General features: G+C 42.5%; 1 protein-coding gene across 1 annotated transcript in view; it reads right to left on the reverse strand.

Annotated features, from left to right (window-relative positions):
• Window positions 1-15,589, reverse strand: part of MPHOSPH10 (M-phase phosphoprotein 10) — a 120,883-nt gene that overhangs the window by 85,267 nt on the left and 20,027 nt on the right. The window contains exon 2 of the mRNA XM_069624920.1: window positions 13,143-13,824. Coding sequence (XP_069481021.1) covers window positions 13,143-13,824 — 682 coding nt within the window. The remainder of the gene's footprint in view (window positions 1-13,142; window positions 13,825-15,589) is intronic.

Consider the following 15,589-nt stretch of genomic DNA (forward strand, 5'->3'; position numbering starts at 1 on the left):
GAATGTATTTGAATGTATTTTGTGTGTATGTTGAGATGCGGGGGTGGGGGGGGGTGTGTCGGATGTGTATGAATGTATTTGAATGTATTTTGTGTGTATGTTGAGATGTGGGGGTGTGTGTGAATGTTTGTATTTGAATGTATTTTGTGTGTATGTTGAGATGTGGGGGGGTGTGAATGTTTGTATTTGAATGTATTTTGTGTGTATGTTGAGATGCGGGGGTGGGGGGGTGTGTCGGATGTGTATGAATGTATTTGAATGTATTTTGTGTGTATGTTGAGATGTGGGGGTGTGTGTGAATGTTTGTATTTGAATGTATTTTGTGTGTATGTTGAGATGCGGGGGTGGGGGGTGTCGGATGTGTATGAATGTTTTGATTTGAATGTTTTGTGTGTGCTGAGTTGGGGGCTGGGGGTTCGGGTCTGTATGGGTGCATGTTTGTGTGTGTGCTGAGTTGGGGGGTGGGGGGTTCGGGTCTGTATGGGTGCATGTTTGTGTGTGTGCCGAGTTGGGGGGTGGGGGGTTAGAGTCTGTATGGGTGCATGTTTGTGTGTGTGCTGAGTTGGGGGTGGGGGTTTGGGTCTGTATGGGTGCATGTTTGTGTGTGCGCCGAGTTGGGGGGTGGGGGGTTCGGGTCTGTATTGGTGCATGTTTATGTGTGTGCTGAGTTGGGGGGTTTGGTTGGGGGTGAGGAGGCCATGGGGCATAGTGTTTGGTTGGGGGTGAGGGGGCCATGGGGCATAGTGTTTGGTTGGGGGTGAGGGGGCCATGGGGCATAGTGTTTGGTTGGGGGTGAGGGGGCCATGGGGCATAGTGTTTGGTTGGGGGTGAGGGGGCCATGGGGCATAGTGTATCTAGGGTCAATAAAATATATATAAGTTAATTAAACAGGCGAGATACAATAACTAAATAGAAATAAATTATAACAATGGAAAATGTGTAGTACAAAATTTAAGTTTGAAATGCAAATAAAAATCGTTATCCCTCAAAAACATTCTTTTTCCATGTGTTTAGTACAAATTGGGGGTTTAAAAAGCCTCCTGCCACGCCCCGCCTACCGCCCCGCCCACATTTACTTTTCGGCCCACTATAGCCCTCATGTAAGGTACTTTCGGCCCTCTGTCAAAATCAGTTGTGCACCCCTGATGTAAGGGAACCGGTCTCCTTAAGAGTTGGAACACTCAATGTTAAAGGGCTCAATTCACCGACAAAACGGTCCCTTGTAGCCAGAGAATTTCGTAGAAGTGGATTAGACATTCTCCTACTCCAGGAAACAAAATACATAAAAAGGAGATGAACGACGGATCCTTGGGAATCAAATGGGAACTGAATTTTGGGGCTCTGGCCCACTCAGAAAGGGAGGGGTGGGAATCCTCATTAGAAAAAGGCATAGAGTTTGTGCGAACCAAGACATGGTCAGATGTTGAAGGACGAGCAATGTTAGTAAATGGGCAACTAGGTAATCTGAACGTCACAATTGCCACCTTGTACTCTCCGAACACAGGCTAGTCTAGATTTCTCTCCAGAACAATCCCCAAGATACTACTGGAAGCCACTGGGCACATCATCTTGGGGGGTGATTTTAATCAATGGGCGAACCCGGCCACAGACCGGAATCCTGGGAACCCTACCACGGCTCATCAGAATAGACCCGAACTGACTGAGTTAGCTCATATAATGGAACTATATAACATGGTGGACGCATGGAGAGCTCTTCACCCGGAAGAACAAGGCTACACTTTCTATTCTGCTCCCCAGAATACGTACACCCGCATAGATTACATGTATCTCTCTAGAGAGCTCCCTGAGGTAACATCACAGGCAAAGATAACCCCGATCACTTGGTCCGACCACGACATGGTCCTCACAGACATTCAGTGGGCCGACCTACCTAAAAAAATAGTGGGAAATGGCGCTGCAATGAGAGCCTTTGGAGGGATGTCGTTTTCAGAACTGAAATGGAGACAGAAATTTCAGAATTCTTCAAAACAAACTACAATGGAGAGGTATCCAAACAAACAGTGTGGGAGGCCGGGAAGGCCACCTGGAGGGGGATTTTGATAAGGGAAGGCTCAAAGAAGAGAGAACATAATCTTATTGAACAGAGGCTCCGAACTGAGATTTGTCAATTAGAAAGCACACCCAAAATAGGCGAAGAAGTAGATCCTCAGAAAATGAACAAAGCCAGGGAGAAAAGAAATGAACTGAAACTACTAGAGCATGAACAGGTCCTGCGTAAACAGATTTTTAAAACAAATATTCTATGAGAATGGCGATAAGGCCGACGCACTTCTCGCCGCCAGAACAAAGAGCTGAGCGAAGAGTATTAGAAATTAAAGAAGATTCCTTTCCTACATCACACGCCCACACCACCATCCCAGAACATTTTGCCGACTTTTATGAAACTTTATATTCCTCTGTGGTAGACCCTGAGCGATCACCGACAGAGTCCTATCTGTCCTCAAGAGATGTACCCCGTATTCCTGACCTAGAGGTCGAAACACTAGAACCCCCTATTACAGAACTAGGAGGTCCAAGCCGCTATAAAAAGGTTAACATTGGGCAAGTCCCCGGGCGAAGACTGCTACAACGCCGGATTTTATAAAACCATCACCGCGCTGGCCCCCTTCCTGACACTGCTCTTCAATGAAATAATGGACACGGGGAAGCCCCCAGACTCCTTTACCAAGGCATTGATCACTGTTATTCCCCAAGGCTAGGAGGGACCCTACGAAATGTTCCTCTTACCGCCCCATCTAACTACTCAACCGTGACGCAAAGATATACACCAGAATCTTGGCAGCAAGGCTCGAAACCCTCATTCCTCAACTTATACACTCCGATCAGGTCGGGTTCATACTGGGCAGACAAGGGGCAGACACAAGCCGCAAAACCTTACACCTGATCCACGCATCCCAGACCATGGAGAATGACCCGGCCCTACTTTCCATCGACGCGGAAAAAGCCTTGGATAGGGTGGAATGGGGGTTCCTTGAGGCAGTACTGCGAAAGGTGGGAATGGGCACTAGATTTAAGAGAGCGATACATGCAGTTTATACAGACCCCAAGGCATCTATATTTGTGAACGGGGAATACTCACGGTGGTAACCTGCAGCGTGGAACCCGACAAGGATGCCCCCTCTCGGCGATTCTCTTTGCCCTCTCTTTAGAACCCCTGGGCAATCGCAATAAGGGCAGACTCTACACTAGAAGGTATTCGACTGGGGTCAACAGAATACAAAATTGCCCTCTACGCAGACAACATCCTCTTCCACATCACGAACCCCTCCATCTCCATCCCCCGAGCTCTCTGCATAATATAAGAATATGGTAAACTCTCAGGGTTAAAATAAATAAGATCAAGTCCACACTCTTTCCCCTCCAAGGTCAAAAAGACGAGAATAACATCAGATTCTCCCCATTCGGTCTCAATATCGAACACTCACAACTACAATACCTGGGGATACAAATAACGAAGAATCTAAGTGACTTATTTGAAGCAAACTTCCCTCCCCTATTGAACCAATTTAGGTTACACTTGACAAGATGGGATAGGCTCACAATATCCTGGCTAGGCCGGCTCAATGCAATTAAGATGATATCCCTTCCCCGGTTCCTATATCCTTTCCAAGCAATACCCATTAGGATTCCAAAAAGCTTTTTTACTGAGATCAAAAGGGCCATGCTCCAATTCCACACCTGCGTAATCAAACAGACACCCAGTGGGTCAATATGGACAACCATTATTTTACACCAGCCACACTGTCTGAATGGATATGGGCACCTAAAAAAGAATCTGTAGAAAACTCAAAGACCACCTGATACTAATGACCATCTGGGATATCTGGACACATGGCAAGAACATGCAAAACATTACTACCTGGCCGGCTCCCCTCAGCTACTTATGGTCCCCGGGAATCAATGACCATATCCCAGAAGTCGGAAGGTTCCAATCGTGGTATGAGGCTGGATTGGAGAGAGTAGGGCAACTGCAACGGAAAGACTCCTTCATCTCGCTCCCTGAACTAACCAAAGCCCTCGGAATAGGCCCATTATCCACCTTTCAATACTTGCAGATAAAAGGGATTTTGACAAGAGCCATGTGGAAACCCAAATTAATGAGAACTCGCCCCTTTTGAGAAAATACTGGACTCAAGAACTGTAATGAAAGGCCTAATATCTGATATGTACAAAACACTGATAGAAGGAGAGGGGGTGACCACGGACTCATTAAAAAGCAGATGGGAAACAGATTTCGCCGAACAGTTCTCTCCAGACCTACGGGATACCATATGCCAGGCAGCCACACGGATATCCATTTCGAACCAATACAAACTCCATGCAATCAAATTATTGCATAGATGGCAATATGATCCAGTCAGATTATCTAAAATGTTTCAGACTACAAGCCCGGAATGCTGGCGTGGATGCGGAAACAGAGCAGACTACTGGCACATGTGGTGGGGATGTCCCAGAATACAAGTGTTCTGGTCAGAGGTCCTGGGCTGGATCAAAGTCGTCGATGGTATCGACAGAACACCTACTCCCTACCTCATATTGTTTGGCCCCGAGAAAGATGAGGATGACTGGGTCAAGATCAAGGATATAGCACCACAACTGCTATTAGCCGCTAGGGCAACACTAGTAATGAGGTGGAAGGCGCCTACAACTCCCACAAAAAAAAAAGGGGATCCATGTTTCCACTAATATATGCATAATGGAACATATAACGGCATCGCTACATGGAAAATTGTCTCAGACCGAAGTCTTATGGATGGAATATAAAATTATATACCTGCCCACCGGCTTACCTCGTAACAATGCTCCTACCATGGCGATAGAGGGACAAGAATTGACCTAGGCAACATATAAGTTGAGCTTTACAACAAACACTCTCATAACCAACGCAATCTCGGCATTGTACACTGACTCTGCTCGCCACACGATGAACGCTGCTTGACCTCTAATACAGGTTCTGACCAAGGGGGAGGGGGGTCGGGAAAAGGGAGGGGGAGCAAGGTCATGTTTTTGCATGAACCCCATGTATGAAGAATGTGTTTGCAGGACAGACACTAAATACACCGAAATTTAAGGGTTCGCTTCTCCATTATGAGATAGTTAATGTATCCTTTCTTTGCAGGACTTGTATCTGTAAAACTAATCAAACCAAATTTACAAAATAAATAAAGACTGTACTGCATGGCCCTACTGCAACTTTTTAAACCATGGAGAAAAGAGGAATTATTATGTAACCATGACTCGTTTGAAGCTGCATTCAATGCAAATCAAAACAGTATAAAAAATGTCAATTTCAAGCAATACAAAAAACATGGACAATAAATGCCAACAAGAGGAAGCGGTTCAATAACTAAATGAAGACACTCCTGAGGGCAGTCACCCTTCTGTTACAGGAAGCCAAGAACCACTTGGAGAGCCACTCATTGTAAATTAAGAAGAATTAGCCATGTCTGAAGGAGAGAACACCATGTATCAATATGAACAATCAGAAGAAACCTTCTCAGTGCTGAAATCACAGCTAAATGATCAGCAATTTGGCATTTTCCTAGAAGTGACTAAAGCAATTGAACATGGTATGAAGCATGAAAGTAAAACTTGTAGCTGCCATAAACCTCTACTCTCGATTTAAGTGGTGAAGCAGGTTTTGGGGAAAAAAAACATTCTTGATTAAAACCATCAGCAAATTCCTACAAAAGTTAACAAACAACAACTTTTCAGCTGTTTTAACAGCCCCCACAAGTTTAGCTGCCTACAACATAGGTGGTGTTACTTTTACACCGACTACTGCTCCTTCCAGCAGACACCAAAACGAATTAGATACGACAAACCATCAACAAACCATCAACAGAAGCTGCTACTGAAGAATTCTGAAACAAATGAAAATGCTAATAGCCGAGGTAAGCATGGTTTTCAACCTAATGTTGGCTTTAATTCACCTCAGATTGCAAGAAGATCTTAAAAAGGACTACAAATAACTCTTGGGAGGAAAACACGTTCTTGTTTTTGGAGATCTCCTACAATTAACACCAGTGAAAGGTGAACCTATTTTTAAATCCTCAGGACACAAACAGTGCCACAACACACTTGGCAGCATAGGAAATGTAAATCTCTGCCAACCTTTCCAATACAGAGAACTAACTCAAACCATGTGTCAGTCTACAGACCTCACTAGGTTAATATGCCAAAAAGCATTAGGACTGGTCTTTTTCTAAAGAGGCACAATCTACATTAAATAGTGGACTCATCCATGAGCTATATGGGCATGACACTTCTGCTCCTGATGTCATGAAATCAATTGGCACACAAATATAAAACTTATGTCCTTAATGCCAACCCTAGCAAGCTATACGCAATTCAATGAAACAATGTTAAATACTGCATATTGGCTCCACAGACAAGCTGGAAGTGCAGAGCATGACACACCCTATTTGTCAACAGGAAACAGCACGACTAAATAGTTTACAAAAACGTACCTCCAACACAGCTGGTTTGGAGAAAGTGTGTTTAAACTGCAGATTAACTCTGAAATGCAACATTAACGTGGAGCAAGGTTTAGTCAATGGAGCAATTGGTACAGTTGTTGGCTTACAGATGTGTCCACATGACAACATTCAGTTTATCAAATTCAGTTTATCAACATCCACTTTGACAAACTTTCAGAAGTTAAAAATGACGCTCAACAGCACGATTCCTTATTTTCAAAGGCATGTATGAACGCAGAGAGCAAATCAATTCTCTGTCCCTTGCATAGGCAGTCACTATTCACAAATCACATGGTTTAACCCTAGACCAGGCATTGATTGAAATTGGCAGCACAGTCTTTAAAGAAGGTAGGAGTTATGTGGCACCTTCAGGTCTATGAACACTCAAAAGGACTATTTCTAGTGAATGTTGATGCAAACAAAGTCAAGGCTGACATTCCTTGCATCCTAGAGTACAACAGACTACGTGCACTATACACGTCCCATATCGTAAATGTACCCTGTTCCTGAAAAAGGTAAAGTTTTGAAAAGAATATTAATGCCAACAGAACTTAAGAGATCTCTCAACAATACCACCAAAGAAACTACTCCATCAAGTAGTACAACCACAAACCTATCTAGGACAAAAACAAGTGCAGCAGATATAAAGAGAAATATTTTTTATAAAAAACAAGTGGAGGGCCAGCAAATGACACAGACAGCTCTCTGGTCCATTTAAATTTTGCAACACAACTGGTGTAAATTGTTATGCAAATGTAGCACTCAATCTACTGTTCCAATTGCCACCAATTGTTCAAAACATTTACTTGAGCGGCTCAGAACACTTGTGTTTGCAAATGCTCATCCTTCAGCCACAAATAATCCTGACAACACTAGAGTCTCAGGAATAAGGCAAGAATTGGACTACTGTGTAAACCTTCCAGATTTCATACGCGTGAAAACATACATGCACTCTCTGCAACCATGTTGCACAAAAGCACATCCCCAATGAACGATTTGTGTATGCATCTATACCAAATTGTGAATCCATTCCAGCAGCTGGTGCAAAATGCATATTATGCACTTTTGAACTTCAGACACTCCTTCTACCTTGCACAAACTCACATAGGGTACAACGCAGATGGTACCAAAAACTGCAAGCTTACTAGCTTTACACACGGGCAAGTATATCTTGGCATGAAAACTTTCCCAACAGTAGGCATAATCTACCACACTGATGCCACAACCACTGCAGGTCAGTATAGCACATACATTAAAAAAAAAGATATGGTTCGTTTGAATGCAATGACACTTCGATTACTCTAAAACAGAGATGCCTACTTAATATTCCTTAAACCTAAATGTAGTCACAGACCTGTGAAACTATCTTTAAACATGCCCTGAAGCACTGTACACTTCAAACATACTGTGAAAGTTAAATTCACATTCGTGTATTTTTTTTTAAAATGCTGTATAGATTTCTTTTCCTCCAATTATTATGCAAACAGAAACAACAACTCTGCAGAACACACAGTAATGTTGTTTCAAACATAGTACTTTAAAAGAGGGTCTACATAGTTTAGTCACTGACCTGTAGAACTATGAACAGGTAGAACACGCCAACTGGTATCCAACTGCATCCATAATACTGCAATGTCACTTTTGAATAGCAAAATAGTTAGAATACACCAAGAGGTATCCAACTGTTCACAAAATACCGTTCAGAACTATAAAACTATCAACAGTGCCAGCAAGTATCTATCTACATCTATAGTACTGCAATGCTGCTTTTGAAATGGAAAACAATTTCAATACACCAACAGGTATCCAAGTACTTCAAAAATACCCTTCATTTCAATTACACCATTACGATTCTTCCTACTGCAAAACTGCTTGTAACAACAAATGCACTTATTTGTGCACCTTAAACATTCCCTTAAGTACTGCACACTTCAAACAAACCTACTGTGACACGCAACGTCAAATGTAGTAGATTTTTTTTTAAAATCCTGTATGGATTTCCACCCCCACTCCCCCAATGACCCAATGATTATGCAAACAAAAACAGCAACTGTGCAGAACGCATAGTAATGTTGTTCAAACATAGTACTTAGAATGTACCGTTTATGAGGGTCTAAAAAGTACATGAATATGTGAGATTGTATGCAATGATACATTGTAAACTATCCTACTCAGCATAGTATACTGTGTTTTTTTCACAGAACAAGAAGCAACAATTTCTCCTTCATTACCATGTACAACAAACTAAACCTGCACCCCCAATGGTACAGCAATTATAAGTACTTCAATCTTACTGTGTCACCATGTTACAAATACTATATACTGCCCACACACTATAATTATACACATTTTAATGGTTGTATCCAATGGCCAGATTCAATTTCTGTAGACATATTATTACAATGGTTGTGGCCAGTGGCCAGATTCGTGGGTGAAAATCCGTCCAGCGGTTTGGGCTGTAGACTTGAGCAAAAACGTTTTTTCCATTGAGTCTATGGAGAAAAAATAAATTGAGACACCCCCTACAACTTTGCCCCCCCTTGAAACCTCACCAAACTTGCCAGAAAAATTAAATTTGGACGAGGCCATATACTTTGGTAAGGATTCGTCCAGTGGGAGCAAAGTTATAAGCCACCTAAAAAGGGCCCTTCCTATGGGTTGAGCAACACACACACCCACACGAAGTACAATTCTCCAGAAAAGTAAGACGATCACAATTAGCAAACACAATGTTAAACCAAAATAATAATCCTGGTAGTAAACCACAGAGTAAAAGACTTCTAGAATGGCAGTATGGAATTGAAGTTAAGTAAAAAAAAACACCTAACACTTTCTAGAATGGTAGACAATTAAGTAATAAATTGGCAATTGCTTTTCAAAAGGTAATGACACTTGTAACGTATTCATTTTCGGGAATAATACAAATCTACCAACAGTAGCAAGTAAGTACTTGGCAAAACTTGTAATGGCTTTCTCCACAGAAGACTCATGCTTAGAAGTCCTTCCCTAATTTGTGCAAGAGTGTTCTCAGAGGTAGAAGGGGGGCACTTGAGGTCCAGTGGCCAGCTGTAGGCAGAACAGGATAAGGCACAAACGGTAGGAAAGTCAGAGTTCCACAGGATTTCTCTTCTAACAAGTAGAATGGTAGACAATTCAAAAGGTAAGTAAGAACATGGTAATGACTGTTTCAGATCCTTATGACAGAAACAACACCAACACAAGTTAAGTTACTTAGCAATCTTTTCACAGAGCCTAGGCTTTAGGAGTCCTTCCTTATTTAGTTCAGTCTCTCTTTCAGGGTCAGACTGGAGGTCAAAAAGGCAGTCACAAGCTGTAGAATGATTCTGTAGTAGTTAACTTACAGTGGTTCTGGGTGAAAGGGTTCAGGGACTTCGTAGAAGGCTTTCTGAATGCATTCTAGTATTAGGCCTGGGCGAACTCCCAAGTACACAAATTATCTCACCCCGCCCAAAGCCACACAGGAGTAACAGAACAACTAAGTAAATATTTCCCTCGAGTCTCGCAGTACCTCGGCAGTGAAGACGATGATGCAGGCGGAAACCCCGACGATGCAGCAGCTACAGGACCCAGTCTCCGGATTCTTTGTCTTCAGACGAAAGGACACTGAAAGATGTTGCAGCAACAGTCAAGTACAAAGGCTCCCAGCAAATGCTTGTCGCGGCTCTGATTTTGGTCCAGTACTCGGTGAGGGGCCTTCAAAGAGTAGAATTTTGCCAGTGGCGGCCTGGAAGGTTTCTCACGTTTCAGAGAGGTTAATTCTTCAGGAGACAATGCACAGCACTTAGCCCGAAGTCTAGGTATCTGCGGTTTGCAGCCCAGGAAGGTCACAGTTTGTCGTGGGATGACTCAAAATGGAGGTCTTTTTAAGATCGATTGGTGCCACCAGACCAAGGGAAGGAGACATCCTCTTCTGTTCTCTGTCGCATGGAAGGGTCAGCAGAGCAGTAGTCACAGGGCAGACATCTCTGGTCGCTGTAAGTAGCTTCAGGAGTCTTCTTCCTCATCGGATTCCACTCCAGTGGTTGACTTGTCTTCATCCTCAGGATCGAAGACATTTTAGCAGGAACCAAGCCTATCAACTCATGCTACATGCCGCCAAGTTGGATTTGGTTCCTGGAAGGCATGCCAGAAGACAAAGGACTGCAGAGTTTCAGACTCCTCCCTTGTTTCCTGTCTTCACAGACACTCGGAGCCTCAGCATGCTTCACAAAGGATTCCCACCAAAGAGAAAGGTCAAACCAGGAGTCCCCCCCACCCCCACCTTTTTTCTCTCCCAGGCCCCAGCCAGGCAGAAGAAGGACCAAGAAAGAACAAGCACCCAAGAAATGGCGGGGTGCTGAGGGAGGGAGGGGGGGGGGGGGGGGGAGAATAGCGCCAACATTTTCAGTCAATGGGGACCCTTCTGTGCATTACCGGTGCAGTAAGCATAGCCGGTGGGTACGGATAACACAAAAGCCAATGGAACATGTCCACTGCCACCAGACATTATTAAACACAAATGTTACAGGAGCAGTGAGAAAGGGGATACATTGTAACCCCTTAGCACTCTACATAAGGCAGGGTGTACTGATCCCACAATATAAAATGTAGAAAGGATCAAAAGTATCCCTCTACCCTTGGGAACATTAGTTCTCACAAGGAAACAGAGAAAATACAAAAAGGGAAGCCCAAGGGGCTCCCAGGCACACTGCACAGAGAGTGCCCAGTGTAGCAAAAGATGCCTATACATATTGGATTAAAATCTGACTCCAAAAATAAAGCATGGAGGGATATAAAAAGGATGCCCCCTAGCTAGGGTAAGACAAAGGGTGGGGGGGGGGGGGCAGAGTACCCTCTCACCCAGGAACATAGAAAAGAAATCCAAATCCAGCAAAAAGTGCTGGGGGTCTCACAGTTGAAGGCGATTTGCCATAAAATTATTTGACCCAACAATGTGCGCCTGTGCTTGAACCAAATATTGTATTCTGCCTTCCATATGAGGCAAATAAAGAAATCTTCATTAAGAAATCTTCATTAAAAAGGGACTTGGGAGTATGTGGACTAAAGGCTAAGACAGTGAGTGAGGGTGCCTTTTAAGTGAACAAATAGCTTTGAAAAGGGATGTTCGCCTCAATGACTTAGCAGTGGTTGTAAAGTTCAAGAATTTCTCAAGTTACTCATTAGCATGTGCCCCAAAAAGATGTACAACATCAAAGGACCCATTCTGTATCTTTACGTCAACATTGGGAAAAAGGTTATACGTGCGCATCTAGGAACACAGGACTGCTGCTTGATACAAAACAGGGCGCTGATGGCCCCAACAAAGCAGTCCACTGCTGCACCCACCTTTACAAAAAGCTACAAATTTCATTACACTCGCCAGCAAGGTCGAGTACCATATAAATGGTACTTGGCCTTCATAGAGCGGATCCGTAGATTTTGAGAGGCCTCTGTTGAAAAAAATATTTAAACTAATATATAAATAAATGTAAAAAAATTAAAATATAGAGCAGGGTGTGCCTGAATTATAAAAACACTAATTGCCACCATGTAATGTGTTGCACAAAAAATACATTTAAGACGTTTCATAAAATTATTCTAAAAACAGCTTTGTTTAAAATGAATGATGATATGTAGTGATGCTGCTAAACTCTGTCAGTGCAAACATGTACCATTACAGTTGCATGACAAATATTGGCTATGAAGTGTCACAGAAAGCTATTTTACAAGAAAAGGAATCTGTAAAATGCATCAAGTTCTGTGGCGACTGTCGTTTGAGAAAACAAAGAGCAGAATTCCAGCTGGCATTGCGACACTACAAGTTAGCCGTAACAACAAATAACAGTTACAGTAGTGATCTCATATTCTTTTAACAGGTCAGCACTAGCCTGTAAGAAACTTATTTGGGACGCTTTATATCGGTATTGCAGGCTACCATGCACCCATCTTGTCTGCTGCATGATTGGGGAGGGGGAAAGAGGGGAGGATTACAATGTTTAAAAAGTTTAGTTTAAAAGACAAATCTTCACACATCAACTAAATGGCCAAGAACCTGGCGTATGATTTCACTCGTTACATTTACATTACTGGATTTCCTGCACAAACTTTATCAAAATGAATGAATGCCCCAGCCAATTGACTCTGGGGCAACTATATTAAAAACATACTTGTATTTAAATGTTAAGCAAATGCATGAACTTTAAGAACATAACGATAGCAAATTAACAGACCATAAAAGCACCATTCTATTCATGCTTCTAAGTGTAATACACTAAGCAAGTCTTGCAATCACCAATAACTAACAGGGCCGTAAATCCAAGCTCAATAGTCAAAGTTTTCTATCACTAGTTGCTTTAGAGGGCATGATCGTGTTCTGCTGTATGCTTGCTGGCATGGATTAGGCCACTTGGCAAACCCTGAAAAAGAGACACCTTTTCAGACAGTCGGACATGTATTGATGTTGTAGTGAGTGATTATGGTACGCTTAGAATTTCTTCTTACAACAAGGTAACAATTTTTCCATTTACAATGTACAATGTACTTTTCAAAAGACATCTCCACAACTAGTCAAAATAAAGATAAAAGAATTGGCACCACTTTAATATTAAAAAAACATCAAAACTAAAACATGAATACAGCTACCTTGTTCATCTTTCCAAAGAGAACGTCTTCATTGCCATCCTCGTTATCCTCCTCATCGTCCGAAATAACATCTTCAAAATAATCAATGTCGTCATCAGTTTTGCCTTTCCCATTTGCAGCTTTCTCGACATCGTCTAGATAGGCCTCCATCTCAGCCAATTTAAAAAAGGTATCGTCCACCACTGACTTTTCACTTGGTCTCTTAAGAGTTTTTGAGCTCTTTTTAGTTTTCTGCTCGAGTTCATCAATATTAAAATCCACGTCAGAATCACCATCACTGGAAGGATATCTGGTTGCTTCCTTGCGCTTTCCCTTCCTGAGGATTTTGTCATTTTTCGCAAGATTACCATCACTGCTCTGGTCAGACTCCTCTTCCGAGCTCTCTCCATTCTCCATGTCGCTGTCATTGCCGGTATCTTCTCTGGGCTTGTCGTCTTCTCCATCCGCAATGTTCAGAAGCGTGACATCTTTGTCCTTAATGATCTGACCAACGGCTTTCTTAAAGAAGCCCAGAACAGCATCGTTTTGAAGTTCAAGCTGCTGCCAAATCTGCTCCTCGTCAAAGTTTTCTATCACTAGTTGCTTTAGAGGACTTCCAGCTGCATCACTAGGCTCATGTTTGTGGAAATCATACAGGGTCTTTGTAAGAAGAGAAAATTCCGAGGCTAACCCATCCTGCACACTGGAGAGAAAAAAGAAAAGACAAAACATGGCAGTCATAAAAATGGTTCTTTTGCTACATGATGTACAGAAGTCAATTAAAAAAAAAAATACAATTTCCCCCACGACTTGAGGTTTTCAAAATAAAACATTCTCTGCCAGTGCAGCGATACTGTTTTCTTCTGCGATAACACATTTCAGAATCAACATCTGATAACTTGGACTTTGAGAGGGGCCTCTGTGGCGAAAAGACTAATTTTGCGAGACTGGAAATCAAAATATATTATGAAATGTGACATTTGGTTAGAGGAAATGCATCACATCTGTAATATTGAAAGAGTGGTTTACTCAATGCAGAAGAAGGAGTCGTTTAGGAAAATTTGGGGGACTTTTTTTTAGCTTGGACCTGGCTGTTTCTCTGGGAGTGGCTGGCTGCTAAAATAAGTAAAACTCTTCTTTTATTTCATATATAAAATGTTACAGTCATGCAGTTTTAGGATTGTGTGACTGCAGATGTTTGCAGTTTTGAAACTACAAAGTATGCCTTTTCCTGGATGGTAGGAGGTGAAGGGGGGGGGGGGGGGTTTAACCTTTCTTCTCTGTTGATCTTTTCCTCATGCTGTAGATATCATGGGGGATTGTTGGTTCTAGGATGTTTGCACTTTTGGAGGGGTGGGGGTTTTGAAATGTATTGATGTGTATTCTTGTTTTGGAAAATTCTGAATAAATTGGTTCCAAAAATAATAAAAAAAATAAAACAAAAATGTTCCTTTAAAATAAATAAATAATCCGAAAATAAAGTTCCCTCTGCCTTTGAGTGGTTTAGATTGCTTACATATGTAGGCTGGCTAGCTGCACTGCAAAAGCCACCAGACAAATGTTTTTTCTTTTGTAAAGGCACAACATGTAGGTTTGTGCAGCCATGAGGTGCCTACACAGCATCAGGATGCATTTTTGGCATATATTTGCTAGTGCATGTGCATTTTCTGTGTACATGTACTGTGCAGGTGCATTCCCGAACCGAAAATATACTGGACCAGTAGACCACCCTTACGTAACGCCACCCAACCAATCGTGCACTAAAGAACAGTTCCCCACAAACTGGCTTCTGCACTTCTCACCACGACATCGAATATATCCCTAAGAGTTAAGGCACCTACTACCAAACATCCACTACTACCAAATCTACAAGTAACCTATCCCTATCTGGGTCGCTTATCAATGCCAGATCCCTGGTGGCCCATGCCACTGATATTGCAGACACCCTAAGTAATGAGAACCTGGACCCGCTTGCCATAACTGAAACCTGGCTTCCCGAGGCAGCAGGACCCACCCTTATGCTAGCCATACCAGATGGTTACCAGATACTTAGAGCTAATAGAGCTAACGCCAGAGTCGGTGGAATATCTCCAAAACTAATCTAACCATCAGACTTGCTACCTCTCCTTCCTGTGAGATACTCACAGCTAAACTTCCTCCTATCTAATAACCGTACTCTCATTATCCACCTGATATATTGACTGCCAGGACCATTAGGAACCTTTGAGGGGTGTCAAGTTAAAGGGTCGAGTACATTCGACCGAAAACCAAAGGATCGAAAAAATGTTAAATATTTTCTCTTTTTTTGCTCTAGTGTAGCTTTAAAAGGGTTTTTTTTACCCCAAAAACAGGGGTTGGGGGGGGCACCCCCCCAAAAAACAAATCTGATCCTTTTTTTTTGGTCGAATTGACTCGACCCTTTTGTCATTCGACCCTTTTGTTTTTCCGATCCTTTGACCTATAACCCC

Source organism: Ambystoma mexicanum, chromosome 11, assembly GCF_040938575.1.
Source record: "Ambystoma mexicanum isolate Mex_15411 chromosome 11, UKY_AmexF1_1, whole genome shotgun sequence".
Lineage (NCBI taxonomy): Eukaryota > Metazoa > Chordata > Amphibia > Caudata > Ambystomatidae > Ambystoma > Ambystoma mexicanum.